Source organism: Podarcis muralis, chromosome 9 (assembly GCF_964188315.1).
Source record: "Podarcis muralis chromosome 9, rPodMur119.hap1.1, whole genome shotgun sequence".
NCBI classification, from domain to species: Eukaryota; Metazoa; Chordata; class Lepidosauria; order Squamata; family Lacertidae; genus Podarcis; species Podarcis muralis.
The window spans coordinates 77,755,329-77,777,044 of NC_135663.1; the positions used below are offsets into that span (position 1 = coordinate 77,755,329).

A 21,716-nucleotide genomic window follows, 5' to 3' on the forward strand; every position below is an offset into this window, starting at 1 on the left:
TCCGTTACTTCCGGGTTGCTGTGGAGCGCAACTCGAACGCGCTCAACCCGAAGCACATTCAACCCGAGGTATGATTGTACTGGATTTATAGCCAGGGCTGCTTCTATGAAAGGAATAAACCTAAGTTCTGTTTTTTGTATAATGTGTTTCTTTTGACTTACTTAGTATTAGCCAGATATGAGAACAATTGAATTCCTTTCAAAAATCTCATGAACGGCAATGTAAAGCAATTGTGAACAGATAGCTGCTTTGATTGATGCAAAATCAGATCTGCTAAGTGTGCCACTCGTCAGAGGAAATAAGAGAGACTTGAATAAGAAATGCCCTCCTTTCCCTGAGGGAGAATTACAGTACAGGATTAACATCCATTCATTTACAAAATAAAGCAGGGGAAAAGCAAGTGACTGTGATATGAGACACAATTATACTAGTGGCAATTAAAAATAGTGGAATATTCAACTAGACAGATGCACGGTAATATTGGGTGAACCTACCAGCCTACGGATGTCCCTCTCGCATTCACGCTTTATCCTATTAATTTCGTCTTGATGGGACTGGTAGGCTGTGCGCAGGTCAGCTGCCTTCATCTTATCTGCCTGCATGATGTTACTCAAGGCTTCTTCCACCTGTTTTTTCCCTGACTTCAGTTCTAGTATCTCCTGTTGCATCTTTATGCGCTCACCATCAAATGATTTCCGGGCTTCTTCCCTGGCCTCATTGAGCAAGGCAGTTTTCACTTTGTCAGCTGCCCCGTCCCGCAGGACATTCACTGTGGACTGCAATCGCTGGATCTCACTGTCTTTGATTTTCACCATACGAGCCACTTCTTGTTCATGTTGCCGAATGAGTACCTCTCGGAGAGTCTGGAGTTCCTTCATTTTCTCTTCATGGAGTTTAGCCTTGAGTTCAGATATGTAGGCTGTGTGTTTGTGCTGTTCCTGTTCTCGTTCTTGTTTCGCTTCCTGGAGCTTCTCTCTCAGTTTACTCACCTGAAACACCACCAAAAAACAAAAGCAGCACATTAGCATGACTATGTAGAACTGGAGGAATGTTTGGGAAGCAAATGAAACATGAGGAAGAGATCTAAAGTCTTTCTGAACGTAGTACTTCTAAACTTGGGCAACAGACAAAATGTTTAATACTGATTGGAATCCATAGCAGGCCTTTGTGTGATCCCACGACAAAAACTCTGTATTTCAAAACTCAAAGTCTTGTCACACACACACACACACACACACACACACACACACACACACACGGGTATTACAATATTTTTACACACTACTTTTCAGTCAAAATGTCTTCAAAGCAGCATTCAGTAAGACATATAAAATACATTGATAATACTAACAGATCACTTTTCCATTGTTTAAGTTGGCAGGTTTTTTAAATTAATTACATGAAGGCCTAATTTCCACAAGTGGTACTCTTATATAGGAAGGCACCACCCAAGACTTCTGCCTGGCTTGGTGGTCTGTAGCATACTCCTACAATGGCACCACTATTTTCCTCTTCTTTTAATTTGACCTAGATGTTCAAATTCATGGATTTCTTTGCATGTGTATGCATCCTTTAACTCTCCACCCTTCCTGTTTAGTCTATTTCTGTTAAGTAAGCTCCATCCCTGTGATGTATGGAGGTGAGAGCTGGACCATAAAGAAAGCTGATAGCTGAAGAATTGATGCTTTTGAATTATGGTGCTGGAGGAGACCTCTTGAGAGTCCCATGGACTGCAAGAAGATCAAACCTCTCCATTCTGAAGGAAATCAGCCCTGAGTGCTCACTGGAAGGACAGATCCTGAAGCTGAGGCTCCAATACTTTGGCCACCTCATGAGAAGAGAAGACTCCCTGGAAAAGACCCTGATGTTGGGAAAAATGGAGGGCACAAGGAGAAGGGGACAACAGAGGGCAAGATGGCTGGACAGTGTTCTCGAAGCTGCTAACATGAATTTGACCAAACTGTGGGAGGCAGTGGAAGACAGGAGTGCCTGGGGTGCTCTGGTCCATGGGGTCATGAAGAGTCGGACACGACTAAATGACTAAACAACAACATCCCTGTCACTCCAATAGACTACAACTCCCATCATCCCTGACCACTGGTCCTGTTAGCTAGGGATGAGGGGAGTTGTAGTCCCAAAACACCTGGAGGGCCGAGTTTGCCTATGCCTGACATACAGTATCCACATACATATAAGCAAAGCACAGTGCCGGAATTACTAACCCTTTACCTGTTATTAGTTGTTAATAATAGTTGAGGTGATGAGCGTGCCTTAGCTCAGCAGATGTTGCAAAGAAATTAGATATTAGGATAGCTAATAGGAAGGCAGTTGAATGATAGCCAGGGCTGGGCAGATGAAGATGATTGACTGTATGGGATTGGCAGAAATGACTGGCAGGATCCGAGACCAGGGAGAAGAGTCGGCGGAAGAAGATTGGAAGAAATTCAAGGACTATCTACAGAAATATTGCAAAATTAATGAGTGTTGAATGATGTCGGATAGAAATTAAGGGGTTTATAGCTGTAATGTGATATGGGGGAAAAAATAGGATATGGAAATAGGTTAAAATTACGGATAAGGATTTGCTGAACTAACAATTTGAATTGGAATACAAGAAGGGGAGGTATGAGGAAGTCAGTGAAATATGTTATTGAAAAATAAGTATTGTGAACCTTATGTGCTTTTAAACCTTTTTGTTTTTCCTTCTTTTTCATTCTTTTTTACTGTATTAAATTTGAAAACCTTAATAAATATCTTTTTTTTAAAAAAAAAGAATGATAGCCAGGGCTGGAGGAAGGGTGGGGATTGGAGTGAGGTGTTCAGAAAAGGAGATTACAGAATACAAGAAATACATTTAGGCATTTCAGAATCCGCTGGGTCATAAAATTTACTCAAGTGAGATCCTAAAAATGAAATAAAAATTCAGTCCTACTGCTCCGCTACTTTCTTCATCATTATTAGCTCTTTAATAAATAGGAGGAGGATTTAAACACAAACATTCAAAGGCCTCCTGATTGAATAAGATTACTGATGGGCCCATACTACCTTCAACGAAGTAAGGCAATCTCATTACAGTCATCCTTGCATAAGCTTTTCACTTGTAAGCTCATTGCAAATACAAGAACTTATCCCCACCAGTTTAGAGCTACTGCAAAGGCTACTCCCTTCTGCAGAATGGAACAAGCACAGCAATTAAAAGCAAACCAATGAAATCCTAGCTGGAAGTGTTTTATTTTTGTGAATACTCCTAAACATTCAGTCCCAAAAGGTGTACTGAAGGGGAAACAGTGATTCATCTCAATAACCTCGCTACTTCCAAACGTGGGACAAACATGAATTTGCCTTTCAGTTATATCCCATCACTTTGCACCAGATCCTCTTCAGAATGACTGGACTGAGGACTCATTGAGGATTTAAGTACATTGCATGGACCAAGTAGCTATAATCCTCATTTGTCAATTCATTTATTTATCAGAGTTTCCTGTGTACAAAGAGTCTGTGAACTAGCACATAGTGGAGATAACTAGCAAGGATTTACATTAGGGGTGAAGCTCTTCAGTCCAAGGGCCACAGTACCCCAGCAGAAAGCTGTCAGGGTTCCCATTCCAGAAGCGGACAGGGCCAGATTCACGCAGTTTTCCAGGGAAAGAGGTGCATTTTTCATTCTTATTTTCAGTTTTCTGCATATGCAAAGAGCCTGCTGGATGAAGACAAAGGCCCATCTTGTCTTGGTGTAGAGACATGCCAGGTTGAACAGACCCCTTGAATGGATGTACACGGTTCAATTCACAGTTTCACAGATCAAAAAGCCAATTCCATGTTGCTCTTTTAAGTCCTGATGCCACCTTGACTACAGAGGTTTTGCTTTGCTCTCCTGACTTTCCCAGGATTGGGGAAGTCTAAATTCACTCATCAAAAGAAGTAGAATGGGTTCTGGTTGAGTGTAGCTTCACGATGCTCAGAAATCTTGGACTCAATCAGCCTCAAACTCACCAGAAGGCCCAGTTTGGACAAGCCCTATGTTTAGGGGAAGATACGAACAAAGCAGCACATTTTCAAATCTATTTGAAAGTCCCTAAAACTAAGGAAGTAGAACTATTTTAGAAAAATGCCTGTGTAAATCAGAACATACACACCCACAATGAAAGATAGCCTGGGCTATGTAGTGAAATAGCAACACAGCATGTGAATCAGAAAATCAGAGGCACTTTTACAGATAGCATCATCATGAGAACTGCTGTTGACTATATCTGTGCTTTCTTGCTCACACATTGATTTCATCTGGTTGGAATGATAAAAGCCCTTGTTTATCATTGCAGGCACAGGTACAAGCCTGAAGCTTGCTACAACATTCTGCTTCCCCTCTGGTGGGGGTGGGAAGAAGGGTTTCGAATTTTCCACTTCTGTTTTAGACTAACTTGAGATAAGAGCTATGCTTGACTCCAAACTGCAGTTATCCTTGCCTTAGCTGAAACAAACGAAATATAGTTACTTTATTTTTGGTCCCCCCATGTATAAGATGGCCCCTATTTTGGGGGACTCCAAATTAAGGAAATGGGAGGAGATTGCCCAGAGTTGTTGAGCTCACCCGCCTGACCACCACTGCCAGCCGCACGTCTCGCCAAAGCCACCAAAGCCATCTGTCGGCAACCTCCAATCGACTGCCCAATTGCCGCAGCAGAAGCCAATAGACAGCAGGCCGTGCCACAGCCACCAATCACCCGCACAATCGCCACTGACAATCTCCTGCTCACGGCCACCAACAATTGCCCGTCCCCCCTCTGCACTACCCGTGTGTAAGACAACCCCCAATTTTAAACATTTATTTCTAATAAAATAACATTGTCTTATACAGTATACTGAAAAATACGGTATTCTCAACTGCAGTTTAAGGTTCCATTCAGACACAATGCTAAACTCTGGGTAACTAAGCCACAGCCCTCACAGCAATGGCAGAGGGGGAGCCCATAACCCCAAGTCTTCTACATGCAACAATAAACCTTTGTTTATCATTACATCCCAAATGGGTTATTATGTTTGTCCGTAAGCGTGAACACCATGCAATATTTGCACGGACAAAAGATGTATTGTGTGAACCAGCCTCAAGAAGTTGGCAATTTCCCTGTCCAATTGCGTTAAGTTTCCCACAGTTACTCATTACGCATACCAGAGAAACAGAGGGGAACAACATAACTAAAGAATAGTAACTCTAATCACTTCCCAATTTTGCTGACTAACAAGCAACACTGGAGAAATTTGGCAGCTGGTTACTTGCATAGCCATCTAGCAAGGACGAACAGCAAAAATTCAAGGCAGCTCCAAAACAATGACAGCAAGCAAAAGCTACTGGATTATTAGAAACAGACCATTTCCATGCCCAACATTACACCTTACTTCTGTAAACTGATATCCCTATGCTAATGAACAATCTAGAGACAAAGGTACTTAATATTGGTGGGAGAGCCAGGAAGCAAAGACTAGCCTGGCGTCTGAAGTCAATGAACAGTGTAGTCCTTAAAAGCATTATTTGCTCATTCAGTGGTGATGCTTATGCAGGATGGCACCGCAGCAGAAACTCCACCCCAACCTACTCACCCTCGTTAAAACACCTGTAGAGAGCACACACATTTACAGTTGAACGTATAGAGGGCTCTCTGTGTCATCAGAAATCTTGGCAGAGCCTCCTGCACACACTCAATGAACATGCAAAGAACATCTGTTAGGGGGAAACTAAACACTAAAATAGTTACAAAGCCATCACTTATATATAAAATTGGCTAAACACACATCATTAATAAATCTCAGCTTTCTGTATATGTACATATGTGCCTTAACAGCACAGAAAGTTTACTGTTTATTGCTTTTTAGCTTTATGCACCAACATTATCTTCTTTGACTTACTGAAGTGTGAAGAAACATTAAGTAGCATACATGTGCAGTAACGGCTCTTATTTTCTAAGCTTTGTTGACTAGGCAAATATGACAGCAATTCCAGTTCTACAGGGCCTGGAATAACAAACCATGGTTTGATGTGACATGAGTGAGTGCTCTCAACTCTCCTTGCACTCACAGATTCCCTTCCCAGCTTCCTAACTCTTGTCAAACCTTAGTTGGGTTGTATCTAGGTTAAACTGCTTAATAGGCACCTGTTGCCCATGGCATGTACAAGAGAGATCACTTACAAAACAAACCCACTCTTAAGAAAATCTAGCAAGCAAAACAATTACTGTTAAAAAGGAAACCATGTTGGGATAAACCAGCTATTTAAACAAACCCCTAGCTACCAACTTGCAAGACCTTGTCTAAAAGAGGGTGATAAAATTCTCTTAAGTGAGGGGCTTATTATTTTGTTACATGCAATACAAATGTGTATACTGCCTAATCAAAATACCTGAGCTGTGGACGCCTTAAGATTTCACAATATAGTGTACATGTTTTGAATTTATATTGGGATAATATACAACTAATATCTTATTGCGTTACACTTCAGAGAATGCTTCTGCAAACAGAAATGTTTTAAGCAGTCATCTAAAACTCATCTTTGTGACAGCTGCAGCAAGTCTTCTTTTTCTGCTGTAAAGGTGAAATACTTATTTCTCAAAAAGCAAGGAGGAAAGGGCAGGATAATTCTAGCAAGGAACTTTTTCTGAAAGTTTATTGCTAAATAATTAAAGCTGTCACCTTGAAAACAAGAGCTGCAACAAGAGACAAGGATGCCAGCAGCAGACCCCTAAATCTAGACATGTCATGTGTGCAAGCACTTGAAAAGGTTTTTGGTATTCTGAATATATATCTATTTCTTGCAAGACTCTCCAATTTAGCGAACCCGAACTGAACAAAAAAATAATACTCAGCATTTTACACAGATCTTCCTGAGTTTGAGTAAAGCTAATATAACAGGGTCTTAAGAGTTTTTGAAGTGAATAATCCACAGCTTATACACATAAGCCACTGAAGTGTATGAAGTTTTATGCGCATAAAGGTAAAGGTACCCCGACTGTTAGGTCCAGTCACGGACAACTCTGGGGTTGCGCGCTCATTTCGCTCTACAGGCCGAGGTAACCGACATTTGTCCGCAGACAGCTTCCGGGTCATGTGGCCAGCATGACTAAGCTGCTTCTGGTGAACCAGAACAGTGCACAGAAACGCTGTTTACCTTTCCACCGGAACGGTACCTATTTGTCTACTTGCACTTTGACGTGCTTTCAAACTTTTAGGTTGGCAGGAGCAGGGACCGAGCAACGGGAGCTCACCCCGTCACGGGGATTCAATATACCAAATCTCTCACATAAAGTAACAAGTCAGAAAGAGCTGCATCCTGGGATCTTTAAAATTATCATTCAAAAATATTATCTATTTGGGTAACACCAACAAGCAAAGTACTTTCATCTGGCTGTTGGTGAAACAGTGACACCAACACCTCCATTCCAGAAAAAATTATACACACCTTTTTATTCTAAAGCACTGAAATCGAGGGAGCGTCTTTCCAGAAAGGAGAAGCTATGAAAACACCGTATGCAAGTTTGATGAGTGTTTCATTTCTTTAAATCCCTTAAGACCTGATGGTGTGAGAGCTGCTCATTGCTCAGCTGGACATACCTCCACATAGCATTCAGCTTACATACCTTGCCTTTTTCCTGCTGATATTCAATCTGAATGTTTGTCAATTTCATCCGCAATTCCTCATTCGCTGCTGCTTGGACAGCTTCAGTCTCCATGTCCTTTTCTGCCTTTGTGCGGCTTTTCTTCGACATGGCTTCAAATACGTATTCTTATATTGGCAATATATCAACTGCCAAGCAGCTCTGAACATCGAATGTTAAGACGTCAAGCAGCAGTCAGTGCCATCCCATGTAGAAAACCACTGCTCTCATAGTCACTATCCTCAATATTCTAAAGCACAAAATAAAATGGGAAATGAAAGTTAACTATTTGATCAAAGTAGAAATATATTTAAAAAATTAAAAAATGTCCACTAGCGCCTTAGAGACCAACTAAGTTTATTCTTGGTATGAGCTTTTGTGTGCATGCACACTTCTTCAGATACATTTCAGATACTTCAGATATATTTCTACTGCGTCAGACCAACACGGCTACCTACCTGAATCTATTTGATCAAAGAAAGCCTTAAACAAACATAATGCTGTCCAAGATTATTGTGTTTCATTCCCATTTATTGCAGGAGAACATATAACATAACATCTCTGCAGGATCTGACTAAAGGCATTTTCAATTAAACTAATGAGATTTAAGAAGTTTAATGTGGCTAAATCATACCCCATGTATCAATATGCCAACATTTTTACGTCAACTGGGAAGTAATATGCACCCTGTTTGGTTACAGTAAAAACCTGCAATTTAAAAAAAGGTTCATTGAATTAATTAAAATTAGACCAAATCTACAGGAAAAATCTCAACAGTGTGTGAAAATTCTGCAAATCTGAGATGCTGCCCAGGGCCAAGCTAGCATTTACAGTAAATATGCTTATAGATTAGGAGTGGCTGGAGAGCAAAACATCCGATTTAGAGTCTTTCAGAGTACAGTACTACCTGGCTTGTCAAATACTACCAGATAGCAATTTGAGGGCTATTTTGTCACCTAATGTTGTCTTCTACAATGTTGATTACTACATCAAGCAGCACCATGGAAATACTTTGCATGTGGGTTTTTTATTGGTGCAGTTAGAAATGCAGCCTAGTGCAATGCAATAAAGGCAAAAGTTACAGAAAAGCTGATCAGTGCTATCCCATCATATTAAGCACCACATAATTGTCATCTTTTCCAAAGATCTTATGCAGGCCAATAAAGGCACTCAAACCCAAGAAGTTAAGGCAGCTGCAGTCACAAAGCAGAGAGCACTTTTCACAGAGCCAAATTACATGTTTCACTACAACCGCCTGGCTTAACCCTTGCCCTGCTGTCATGATCTTGGAAAGGGAAGCCATTCTTGAACCTTTTCATGGGGTTCTTGGGGGAGGCTCGTAAATCATCTGTTTCAATTTATCATAATAAAAATCACTGCAGAAATAATAGTTTTTTTGCTTAACTGTTGACTCATGTTAAGCTTGCAGTCCACTAAGACCCCCTAGATCCTTTTTACAAGCACTGCTCTCAAGCCAGGTTCCCCATCTTCTATCTGAGGGAACTGCACCTGTTGTTCTGCATGACAGACAGCAGTTTTCAGAAGCACAGGGACCCTGTTGGGACAAGAACATGGCTTTGCTTTCATAGCTCGCTCCATCACTAACACTCTTTAGCTAAAGCTTTCACTGTACTACAGCTCTCATCTTTGTATGAAGTGCGATTAGGAAGAAGGGATGCCTTGATACACACCTCAGCTGCTTCCACTATGGAGGTTAAAACGAGAAAACTACACCCACCTGGATCAAGGTTGGCTTTATCTAATTTAATAATAATAATATACCCCACCCATCTGGCTGGGTTTCCTCAGCCTCTTTAGCTGTCGCTGGCAAATGAGTAGACTCCTTATGCTCAAATTCCCCTCATTTACTTCTGGTGTGATAAATCATAAGGCAGAAACACAGTCATGGCTTTTATTGTATTCATATAGATTTTGAACAGCTATTGTTTCGGCAAGGTGTTATATTTGATCTAGGGCAATTATAGCATTGTCCACATGTGCAGAGGAAACCTTACTGAAATATAGGGCTCCTTTTCCTAGCAGACAGCGCAACAGGCAGTCAAGCACACCTGATTCCTCCTTCCTCAAGTTGTTAGGTGTGGATTGTTGGATGAGGGGTCTATCTCACAGTTCCCATTCATCAACTTTTGGGGTCACTAGCGTCATGCCCTTATAGCACCTGAAAAATTTCTGAGTCCTGCCTCCCACAAAATATGGCAAAGGTCATTATCCAATGTACACACCCACCCAAAAAAAGTACCGTATTTTTTGCACCATAACACTCACTTTTTTCCTCCTAAAAAGTAAGGGGAAATGTCTGTGCGTGTTATGGGGGGAATGCCTACGGATGGCATGCCTACGGATTTTCCTCCTCTAAAAACTACGTGCGTGTTATGGTCAGGTGCGTGTTATAGAGCGAAAAATACGGTACGTAGAGCTGAAAGAGTGATGCTCTCTGCAACTTCCTCTTTCACCTCTATGCATTTTTCAAAATTCAGACCGGCACTTTGGCAGCTGAAGAAAAGGTAGAATGGCTGAGAGACGAGGAGGGAAAGGGGAGCAACCTGAGAGGAGAGAGGAAAGCACAGTGTGGGAGGGGTAGGAGATACAGAAAAGAAAAGGTCCTATTGAAATGGCATTGGTTTTTCCCTAAAGGGCCTTCTCTCACTCCCCGCACCAACCATGAAATTACAGATCACATCTGTCTCCACTGACAGAACCATGTGTTTGCCATCACTGCCATGATAAAAACAAACAAACAAACAAACAAACAAACAAAAAACATGGATCTGAGGCACAGATCCAGACAGATCATTATAGTTTCTACAAGTAATCCTCAGAAAAACACCATCAATTTTGTGTCTATGAATGTGTTCTGCGATTTGTTGGTTTTCATATCATCCTAAGTAAAATTCAGATGACACTATGCAGATGACACTACCTTGATGGCAGAAAGTGAGGAGGAATTAAAAAACCTTTTAATGAGGGTGAAAGAGGAGAGCGCAAAATATGGTCTGAAGCTCAACATCAAAAAAACGAAGATCATGGCCACTGGTCCCATCACCTCCTGGCAAATAGAAGGGGAAGAAATGGAGGCAGTGAGAGATTTTATTTTCTTGGGCTCCATGATCACTGCAGATGGTGACAGCAGTCATGAAATTAAAAGACGCCTGCTCCTTGGGAGAAAGGCGATGGCAAATCTAGACAACATCTTTAAAAGTAGAGACATCACCTTACCAACAAAGGTCCGTATAGTTAAAGCCATGGTTTTCCCAGTAGTGATGTATGGAAGTGAGAGCTGGACCATAAAGAAGGCTGATCGCCAAAGAATGGATGCTTTTGAATTCTGGTGCTGGAGGAGACTCTTGAGAGTCCCATGGACTGCAAGAAGATCAAACGCATCCATTCTTAAGGAAATCAGCCCTGAGTGCTCACTGGAAGGACAGATCGTGAAGCTGAGGCTCCAATACTTTGGCCACCTCATGAGAAGAGAAGACTCCCTGGAGAAGACACTGATGCTGGGAAAGATGGAGGGCACAAGGAGAAGGGGGCGACAGAGGACGAGATGGTTGGACAGTGTTCTCGAAGCTACAAACATGAGCCTGACCAAACTGCGGGAGGCGGTGGAAGACAGGAGTGCCTGGCGTGCTCTGGTCCATGGGGTCACGAAGAGTCGGACACGACTAAACGACTAAACAACAACAACAAAGTAAAATTCATGATGGTAAATAGACTCATAGAACTGTAGAGCTGGAAGGGATCCTGGGAGTCATCTAGTCCAACCCCCAGCAATGCTGGAATCTCAACACAGCCTCCCATCCAATTTTAAACCATACTGGACCCTGCTTAGCTTTGCAAATGTGCTAGCAGTTTTACTGGATCAATATTTTCTGCACCGTTGACAAGCACTAGATCTGTAGATCATAAACACAGATTTATGGAAGGCATGGATATTTGACATCATGTGCAAGGTACTCTGAAATCCTAAAGTTGGGATTTAAAACAGCTTGCCAGGTGTTGCTAAAACAGGAACTCCTCCTCCCCAACTCTAGTCTGCCCTGATGCTGCCCTGAGTATTCCACTCTGCTCACCCACCCAGGTCTGAGTGATACAGACCAGATTGGCCTCCTCATCCACAATCAGATCATGGATGAGGGAGGACTTACTCCAAGCTGACCTGGCATTCAACAGCAGCCACAGACCTGAGGGCTGGCTGATAGAGTAACCACAATTCCCCAGGTTGGAGGAGGGGCTGACATGCAACAGTCAACAACTGCCTGTGCTGTGTGCCCCTTACCTGGCCTGCCCCATCTCCCACACCATACTTCACCCTACCCCTCTGCTCTCCCCAGCTCCTCTCCTCCTAGGCACATCTCCTCTCCCTCAATGAACAAACACCACCAAAAAAACCCACACAAATTAAAAACAGTGAAAACAACTGTAGCAGCAAAGCTGCCAGATGCACCAGTACAACACGTGCAGCTATCAGGTTTTTGGGACCAGCTTTTTGAGACTTCCGGGGAGTGTCATGGCTGGTTAGATGCATCTGTCAAGATGCTGTCAACAGATATAATTAAGTGGTGATTAATGATAGTTCCTGTCGGTCATTTCATCTCTGCGTTACAGAGATAACAAAGGGATTAACTTCTGAATGCTCTGGAAGAATTACTCCTTCTGTGGGACTGATAAATCTTTGAGGAACTCAGACAGGTAAAAGACCAGGGGTGGAAGAACCGTAACCTTGCCCTAGCACCACTTAAGAGCCACTAGAGGTTAATCTCTAGGGCAAAGACCAGCAAGACCTCTTTTCTGCAACTACTTTTGAAATTCCTATAGAGACTATATTTACGGAAGTTATCTGTCGGTTAAAATGTGCATGTAAAACACAACTCAAAGGCTGGCTTAAGAGAATACACCTTTGAGGGGTTAGAAAAAAATAGTTTTCAGGAAGCTTACCTTGATTTACATTCCAAAAAAGTTTATAACAACTGTTTCTAACAGCCAAGAGTTTGTCCAGTTCTGAGAAGTTTTCATCTTGCTTAGTTCTACTTTTAATCCTCCGATTCAAGGGTATTTAAGGTAAAGGTAAAGGTACCCCTGCCCATACGGGCCAGTCTTGACAGACTCTAGGGTTGTGCGCCCATCTCACTCAAGAGGCCGGGGGCCAGCGCTGTCCGCAGACACGTGACCGTGGCCAGCGTGACAAGCTGCATCTGGCGAGCCAGCGCAGCACACGGAACGCCGTTTACCTTCCCACTGGTAAGCGGTCCCTATTTATCTACTTGCACCCGGGGGTGCTTTCGAACTGCTAGGTTGGCAGGCGCTGGGACCGAGCAACAGGAGTGCACCCCGCCGCGGGGATTTGAACCGCCGACCTTTCGATCGGCAAGTCCTAGGCGCTGAGGCTTTAACCCACAGCGCCATATGGCTGCTGGCTGTACTTGCTGTGGGAGCATCGGAAAGCTAGGAATGTGTCTTATCTGAGCAAGGACTGTGTAAACTTATTTTAAAGCACCCAGGACTGAAAAAAAATGTCAAAAAAATAAGCTATTGACTGTTGCAGTTGTACCACAACTTTTAAATGATCAATTAAAGGAATTAAGATGCAGAAATGGGGAAATGTATTGGACAAAGCAGAGACAGGAGAAGATCTTGGGGGAAAATACCAGTGATGATGTGCAAGATCAGGAGGATGGTTCCATACAGATGGCTGAAGATTTATAGCTCTTGGAAAAAACATTGATGATGCTTGGCCAGTCCTAGAGGATGGTTCCATACTGATGCCTGAAGGAGTAGAACAAGGTAAAGTTGAAGCTATGATGTTGGAGAAGAAAGGACTCTGTGCGTAATTTGGAATGAACTCAGAGGAAAAAGCCACTAAGCCTCCTGCAACACTTCTGGAAAAAGAACGGAAAAGCAAGAAATTGAAACTCTTTTTAAAAAAGATAAGGATGTAACACATGGCCAACAGGAAAGGGAATTGGAAGATTTGTATATGAATTTGGGTGTGAATTAATGCCTATACAATTAGTAACCAATGATAGATTATTTTTTTATTATATAACCACAGGAAAGAAACTCTTGAGGAATAAGAAAATAAGGCCTGCTTTTTTTAAATATTGGAGATAAAGCTGGGATATGAGTCGGGAGGAAGACTACTGCTGACCTTTACTTATAATAATCATTGGAGAAGCTCTTTTGGACTTCTTGGTTAGAAAGGAAAATGAATGAACTTAAGGTGCCCAGACGGAAGACTGGGAAAACTTCAACTAGCAAAGGAATAGCTGGATATTACTCGGGATTGAACATTCAATTATTTTGAGGAACTCTTGCATATATAACTGACAGATGGATAGTTGGAAGTCACTTTTACTTATTGCCTTTTTCTTTTTTATTAACTTTTTCTTTATCTTTTTATTCAGTTATTATTTCCTTTAATATTCTTTCTGTCTTATTTGTTTTGTTTCTGCCTCTGCTTCGTCCTGGTCTTTTATTGTATTTTGAAAGGTTTTAATAAAATATTTTTTTAAAAAAGGAACCAGCTTTTTCGCCCTCCCCTCGTCTTCACAGGGGGGCACTGGCGAAGGAAGAGGAGCGCGGGAGGAGCGCAAAGCCCCTGGCAGCGCAATCCCAATGGGGTGCCATCGTGGCTGCCCCCGTCCACGCCCCCACAGGCGGCGTGCCACGCCCCCAGACGCACACCACTCCCCGGTGGGTGGCGTACCACACCCTCAGGACACGCGCCATGCCCTTGTGGGTGGTGCGCCACGCCCCTGGGACGCACGCCAGCTGCGCCCCCTCCTGCTCTCCACCTCCCGGTGCTGGAGCATGAAGCTTCGCCACTGCAGGGGGGTGGCAGGGCTCAGTCTCCCTCTCTCCTGTTTACCTCTCTGCTACAAACAGCACTCTCTTGATTCCTGGACCCACATAGCATTGGCCCCATCTTTGCTTTCTAGATAGTGCTGCAGCCAGGAAATACAGACTGGCCAGTTTTTCATAGGCTATTTATGGTGTGTCTGTAGCCTTCCCAACACACTTGCTATCTTTCAGAGTGAGGGTCCCAGACTGTAAACACCTATTCCTGCTGGGAGATTTCAATGCCGGAGTTGGGAATGATCATCACACATGGGATAACTGCGTAGGCCACTTTGGAATTGGCAGCATGAGTGAGAATGGATAAAAGCTGCTTGAGCTGTGCTTGTATCACAGCCTCTGCATCAGGAACACATTCTTCTCTAACAAGGCAAAACATTGAGGATCCTGGAGACACCCAAGGTCAGGCCACTGGCACCAGATGGTCTTGATTGCCACCAGGAGATCTGGTGACTGAACTGTGTTCATGTTACACTGAGCTACCACAGTGCCAGCTGCGACACGGATCACAGATCACTCCCTAGTAGTGAGCAAGATCCATCTCCAGCCAAAGACAGTTCATAGCACAAAGCATGGCCTGGAATCAACACTAACAGAACAGTCGTACCTGAACTTTGTGAAGGCTTCTCTGATACCGTTGAACAAGCTGTACTGAACTGCCCAAGAGATAGCATTGAAGCAAGGTGGAATTACATCAAAGAGGCAACCTAGAACACAGCTGTGCCCTCTTGGGCAAAATATAGCAGCAGATCCCCAACTGGTTTGAGGCTGGCATTGAGGACATGGAGCCTGTTATCAAACAAAGATGTGCTCTTCCAAGCCCACTTCCCAGCATGTTCACACTCCTGTCTTAGCAAAGTCTACGCTGGCTTGGTCATGTCCACAGAATGGAGGATGGAAGGATTCCCAAGGGCGTGCTCTATGGACAGCTGGCTTCAGGCACCAGGCCTGTTGGCAGAGTGTGTTACAAAGCTGTCTGCAAACGTGATATGAAGGCTGGCAATATCTGCTGCTCTGGCAATGGTAAAGTTGGAGGCAGTGGATGATGAAATGGAAAAGACCTTTGCACAGGTCTCTAGAGCAGGGTTCCCCAAACTTGGGTCTCCAGCTGTTGTTGGACTACAGTTCCCAAACATCCTTGACCTCTGGTCCTGCTAACTAGGGGTGATGGGAGTTGCAGACTAAAAACAGCTGGAAACCTTGGTCTAGAGAAATAAAACATCCAAACGGCTGAGTTGTGTTGGAGGAGGAGTGGAATGAAGCCATGGAGGGAGAAATTAAGAGGCATATTGAGCTGGCAAAGACAGAGTTGAAAGAGAAAGGGTTATGTGTATAATTTGTACATAAATCAAATATTGTACAAATGTCATAAATCCAGTTAGTGGCACCCCTGGAGTTTCTCATTACCAGCCCTTACTGTGGGAAACCAGGATCACCAACACATTTTACCCAAGGTGCAACAGAATAGAATAAAGCAAATGTCTAAAAATTGACACCAAATCAATTTATCCTTACAAAAAATGGAAATATCCTCACACTTGTTTCTGGGTATTTGCTACCACCAGCCCTGGCAAGTTCCTCAAGAAAGGAATTCTGCTGCTATATTCAATTCAGGTACATTTGATTTACAACAGGTATTGAACACATATGTGTTCTAGAAGCATACTGCAGTCCTAAAAAAATAATAGTTCAAAGGGGGGGAAACACCAAAGGTAATATACTAGAACTCAGGTTACAAAAGGTTGCAAGAGAAACAAACTGTCCTTAAGTTACCAAGAAGCTTAACGTACGCTTAGCTAAAAATAGACAGGATACCTAAACCGCAAACAGAAAATGACAAATCCAATACCTGTAGGGCAAATAATACTACTTTCTGTCCCAGCTGATCAACATCACTCCTGTTGCCTGTGTCTGAAGTCAGTGAGTTTCCTTGCTTTCAGGGCCACCGGCCAAAGATCTAGCAACAGATTGGCACCCATCGATGTGCAATGTGGGAAGAGATCCTCCGATGAAGGCATAAAGAGTTCAAGTGGAGGGGCATCCCATCCATGAGCTGAATTAGATAGACTGAAGAAGCAGCAGGCAAGGAGTCCCCAACCACTGCTAAGAAAGCAAGTCTTCCGCCATTTTAAGAATGCCCCTCGTGCCTGAACTCACATATCCGTTTCCTCTCTGAAGGCAGACCAAGCTGAAAATTACATCTTTTATTTACTGACCACTCCTGAATTTTTAAATGAGAAGTTCACAGCATGAAATAAATGGCGACATCCAAGCCCAAATACCAAAGATACTTGGTGGACCTCTGACAGCAAGGAGCTACGTAGGCAGAGAAGGTTGTATCTTGGGTCGCTGTAGGGCCATGAGAGGGCCTCCCTCCCGGGTCTCAAGGGTCAGGGGGAGAAGCTGGAGACAGGGGGAGAAGCATGCCTGCAAGTATTTGGACCACAATTCATCCATACCTTGCACTTGACTTGGGAGTGGGTAGGCAGCCAGCTATTTCCCCCCTCTATCCATTTTCTCTACACCAAGAAGACTTTATACATTTCTATCATGTTTCCTCTTACTCACCTTTTCTCGAAACTAAAAAGGCCCGAATGTTGTAACCTTTTCTTGTAGGGGTGTGGCTCCTTCCCCTTGATCATTTTGATTGCCCCCGTTCTGAAGCTTTTCCAGCTCTGCAGGATCCTTTTTCACGTGAGGTGGCCAGAGTAGTGGTCGCACCATAGATTTGTATCACAGCATTATTGGCAGTTTTGTTTTCAATTTCTTTCCTAAATACTGTTAAAGGTAAAGGTAAAGGGACCCCTGACCATTAGGTCCAGTCACGGCTGACTCTGGGGTTGCGGCACTCATCTCACTTTATTGGCCGAGGGAGCCGGCGTACAGCGTCTGGGTCATGTGGCCAGCGTGATTAAGCTACTTCTGGCGAACCAGAGCAGCTCACGGAAACGCCGTTTACCTTCCCACGGGAGCGGTACCTATTTATCTACTTGCACTTTGACATGCTTTCAAACAGCTAGGTTGGCAGGAGCAGGGACCAAGCAACAGGAGCTCACCCCGTCGCGGGGATTTCAACCGTCGACCTTCTGATCAGCAAGTCCTATGCTCTGTGGTTTAATCCACAGCGCCACCCACGTCCCTGAATACTGTTAACATGTGTTAAATAAGTATTTGGAGGGGAGGTCTCATTGCGCATCACTTAATTCTTGCTTATACTGAATTGCATTTGCCATTTCACCTAGTTGGGAGAGACCCTTTGATAGCTCCTTTCAGCATCCTTTGTTTTAATCACCTTTAACAATCTGGTGTCAACAAACATGGCGATCTCATTGCTAAGCCCCAACTACAGATCATTAAACAAGGTAATATGTACAACTCCCAACCTAACCATTTTGGGGACTTCACTTTCTTGATCTGTTCACTGGCAGAACTACATATTTATTCTTGCTCTCAGCTTTTTTCCCCTTCTAACTCATGACCCTAAGAGGACCTGCCTTCTTATTTCATGACAGCTAAACTCACTCTGAAAACTTTGGTGAGGTACTCTGAAAGCTTTTTGAAACTACATAATACAAACCAGATCAGCTCTGTGAATATCTACCTGCTTGATGACACTCACAAACAACTATAAAAAGGTTCATGAGATGAAATCCTGGGCCCACAGAACATGAAAGTGGCAGAAGATGGGGGCACCAGCAAAGTAGCATCCAGTACTTCGGCTGGCATGTGCATGCCAAGCCCTCGGGAGCCAACATGGTCGCCACAGCATCCTTTCTTATCTTAAAAAAACTTTTATAGCTCTAGGGCAGCTGTAAAACCATGTGACGGCTGCTCCATAGCTGTAAAAAACAATAAGATGTTGATATTATTTTTACTTTAAAATTTATATTATTCTATTCTAAAATAAAACAGTGTTTATTCCAAAGCAAATGTGCTAAGCATCATGGCAGCCAAACCAAGGTCCATTTTATTCTGGCAGTCTAACTGATCTTAAAAGGCAAAACTGCACACTGGGTTGGCAAACTCCCCACCCCGCAACATTTAAGGAATGTAGAAGTGGTTATAGAACACATTGTAAAGAGGCATTAATTATATGCTCCACAAGTGAAGTAATAGGCTTATAGGTCTCCTATCTAAAGGGGGACATTATACAAGCATTAATTTCAGTTGCCTAGCTGCATCACTGGCTGCAAACAACAATTTTCAGTGAACTACATACAATCGTAGTATTATAGAGTTGGAAGGGACCCCAAGGGTCATCTAGTCCAACCCCCTGCAATGCAGGAATCTCAACTTAAGCATCCATGACAGAGGACCATCCAACCTCTGCTTAAAAAACCACCAAGGAAGGAGAGTCCATAATTTCTCTTGAGTCTGTTCCACTGTGGACCAGCTCTTACTGTCAGAAAGTTCTTCCTGATGTTTAGCTGGAATCTCCTTTCTTGTAGCCATTGGTTTGAGTCCTACCCTCCAGGACAGGAGAGAACAAGCTTCCTCCACCTTCCATATTTGTATGTCTATGCGATGCTACAAGATTTCATATTACATTGTGAATCTGCACACCTTTGTTTCTTCATTGCATATAAAACTGTTTTATATTTGTCATTTAGTTCAACTGGCACCTTACAAATCACTAGTACATTTCCAAGCACAATTCAAAGTGTTGGTGCTGACCTTTAAAGCCCTAAACGACTTTGGTCCAGTATACCTGAAGGAGCGTCTCCACCCCCATTGTTCTACCTGGACACTGAGGTCCAGCTTCAAGGGCCTTCTGGCGGTTCCCTCACTGCAAGAAGTGAAGTTACAGGGAACCAGGCAAAGGGCCTTCTTGGTAGTGGCACCCGCCCTGTGGAACGCCCTCCCACCAGATGTCAAAGAGAACAACAACTACCAGACTTTCAGAATACATCTGAAGGGAAGCTTTTAATGTTTGATGCATTACTGTATTTTAATATTTTGTTGGAAGCCACCCAGAGTGGCTGGGGAAGCCCAGCCAGATGGGTGAGGTATAAATAATAAATTATTATTATTATTATTATTATTATTATTATTATTAGTGCAAGTTGCTTGATATAAAGAATATAAGTTTGTAAGTGATCAGTGTAAAAAATTCAAAGCTGGGTAGATGTGAGGATGGATAGGTCACAAAAGGTTTGGGCACAATCACTGCATGTCTATGGCCAAATTTAATGCTTTAAACACAAAGTACACAAAAATGCTAAGGTAACTACTTTGCTCAAAGTAGCTTTCTCACAAGCATAGGGTGACCAGGACTCCTTTTCCTGAGCAAATTCTCCATGCACACAACTGTTAACGAATTACACTCACGAGACAAACCCTCATTGATGTGGCTTCACTCCTCCCTGTGTTTCAACTCCACTGAAGACACAGTCAGCCAAGAAGAGGGATGTCCACCCTCGCAGGGATCTCAGCCAAGCGGTACCAGATTCCCTCAGCTTACTGATGACAATGTGAATCTTCCTTGGCCCTTGCCATGGCACACCTAGCAGAGGTTTGTTTGCCTAATAAAAAACTGGGCAAGTGCTTCTGAGCAGATACGCTTGGTGCTGCCCCTGCTCTTGCATTCTCTACAGTTCAGGAAAATTTGAACGGGGAAGGAAGCTCACCAGCGGGGACAGGGGATCCTGTCATTGGCAACAAACTTCAAATTCTCATCTGTCAACTGACCTGCCACTCCTGCAGATGACATCAATCCTGCTCTGAAAAAGGTTCCCAAGCTGCCCTCAATTGCATTCTCCCTCTACTTTACCACTGAAAAAACACCACCAACAGAATTGTCCACATTCAAAGCTGTCCCCATGCCAAATTGTACCAGTCCAAAACTGATTTTTCTAAGGCTGGACTTACAAGGCACAAGCATAGGAATTGGGGACTCAAACAGCAGCAGCAGCAGCAGCAGCGATCACTTCCTTTTCTATTTTAGGGAGATAAACTTTTTAAAATGACTTTTAAAAGGGACTTCTACAGGGGGAGGGTGCACTGCAGAGCAAGTCACACCATTTAATTCAGCCTTGGATGTTCGAGAGGTTTATTGTATGCTTGCAATTCCACACATGAGTTGTGTGTGAGCAGTGCTGCTTCATCCACTGTTAAGCCTCAGCTCAGTCCTCAGCTTTCAGCATCCGAAAGGGTTAGGGTTAGGGTTAGGTCATGCAGGCAGGTTTAAGCCCCAAACTTCTCATTACACAAAAAGTAATGCATTGTACACAAAAACCAGACATTAACCACAAGCAGAGCTACATGACAGGTACTGATGGAGCCTAAATAAACTTGAGCAAAAAACAAGTTCGATGTTCAATATGAATGCTGCAAGTAGTGGAATATAGTACATATGTCACACAGTGTGTCTGTCAGTAAATCGCACAGTTCATACTGTGACCTCAGTACATCCTTGGGTCCCCCACCCCTGGATGATGCAAACTTACTCCCACTTTGGAAATAACTGGAAATATTTTCTAAGCCATGAAAGACCCCCAAGCACACTATCTTTAGAAAACAATGGAAACAGGTTTTTTTTTACCCCATGTCTACAAAATTTCCATGAATTTTACTTCTGTATCCCAAAGAACAACAATACAAATGTAATGTATATCTGAAGGAGCATCTCCACCCCCATCGTTCTACTGAGGTCCAGCACCGAGGGCCTTCTGGCGGTTCCCTCACTGCAAGAAGCCAAGTTACAGGGAACCAGGCAGAGGGTCTTCTCGGTAGTGGCGCCTTCCCTGTGGAACACCCTCCCACCAGATGTCAAAGAGAACAACAACTACCAGGCTTTTAGAAGACATCTGAAGGCAGCCCTGTTTCGGGAAGCTTTTAATGTTTGATGTATTATAGTATTTTAATATTCTTTTGGAAGCCGCCCAGAGTGGCTGGGGAGGCCCAGCCAGATGGGCGGGGTATAAATAATAAATTATTATTATTATTATTATTATTATTATTATTATGCTCAGGATTCAGAAGTATAATTTCCAAGATAAATGGAATGGCTCCTAGACAGGCCATCTTTCTAAAAGTTGAGCTTAGAATTAATGGCATAATGTAGACTGGAGCTCCCACACCTCTGCTGTAAATTCTGGGAGCAGGGTAGGACCATTGCCCTCATCCTTTTCTTGAGAGCTTTCCAGAGGAATCTGGCTGACCACTGCTGGACTAAATAGACATTCATCTCATTCAGCCTAA

General features: G+C 43.2%; 1 protein-coding gene across 9 annotated transcripts in view; it reads right to left on the minus strand.

The window, feature by feature from the left end:
* JAKMIP1 (janus kinase and microtubule interacting protein 1) overlaps nt 1-21,716 on the minus strand; it is an 85,609-nt gene that overhangs the window by 61,284 nt on the left and 2,609 nt on the right. For all 9 annotated transcript variants that reach the window (XR_013394289.1, XM_077934483.1, XM_077934482.1 and 6 more), the window contains exons 2-3: nt 7,626-7,893; nt 495-989 (exon numbers count right to left, since the gene is read on the minus strand). Coding sequence is in view for 8 of the 9 variants with exons in the window: in XM_077934483.1 (XP_077790609.1) it covers nt 495-989; nt 7,626-7,754 (624 nt within the window). In the remaining variant the exon portion in view is untranslated. The remainder of the gene's footprint in view (nt 1-494; nt 990-7,625; nt 7,894-21,716) is intronic.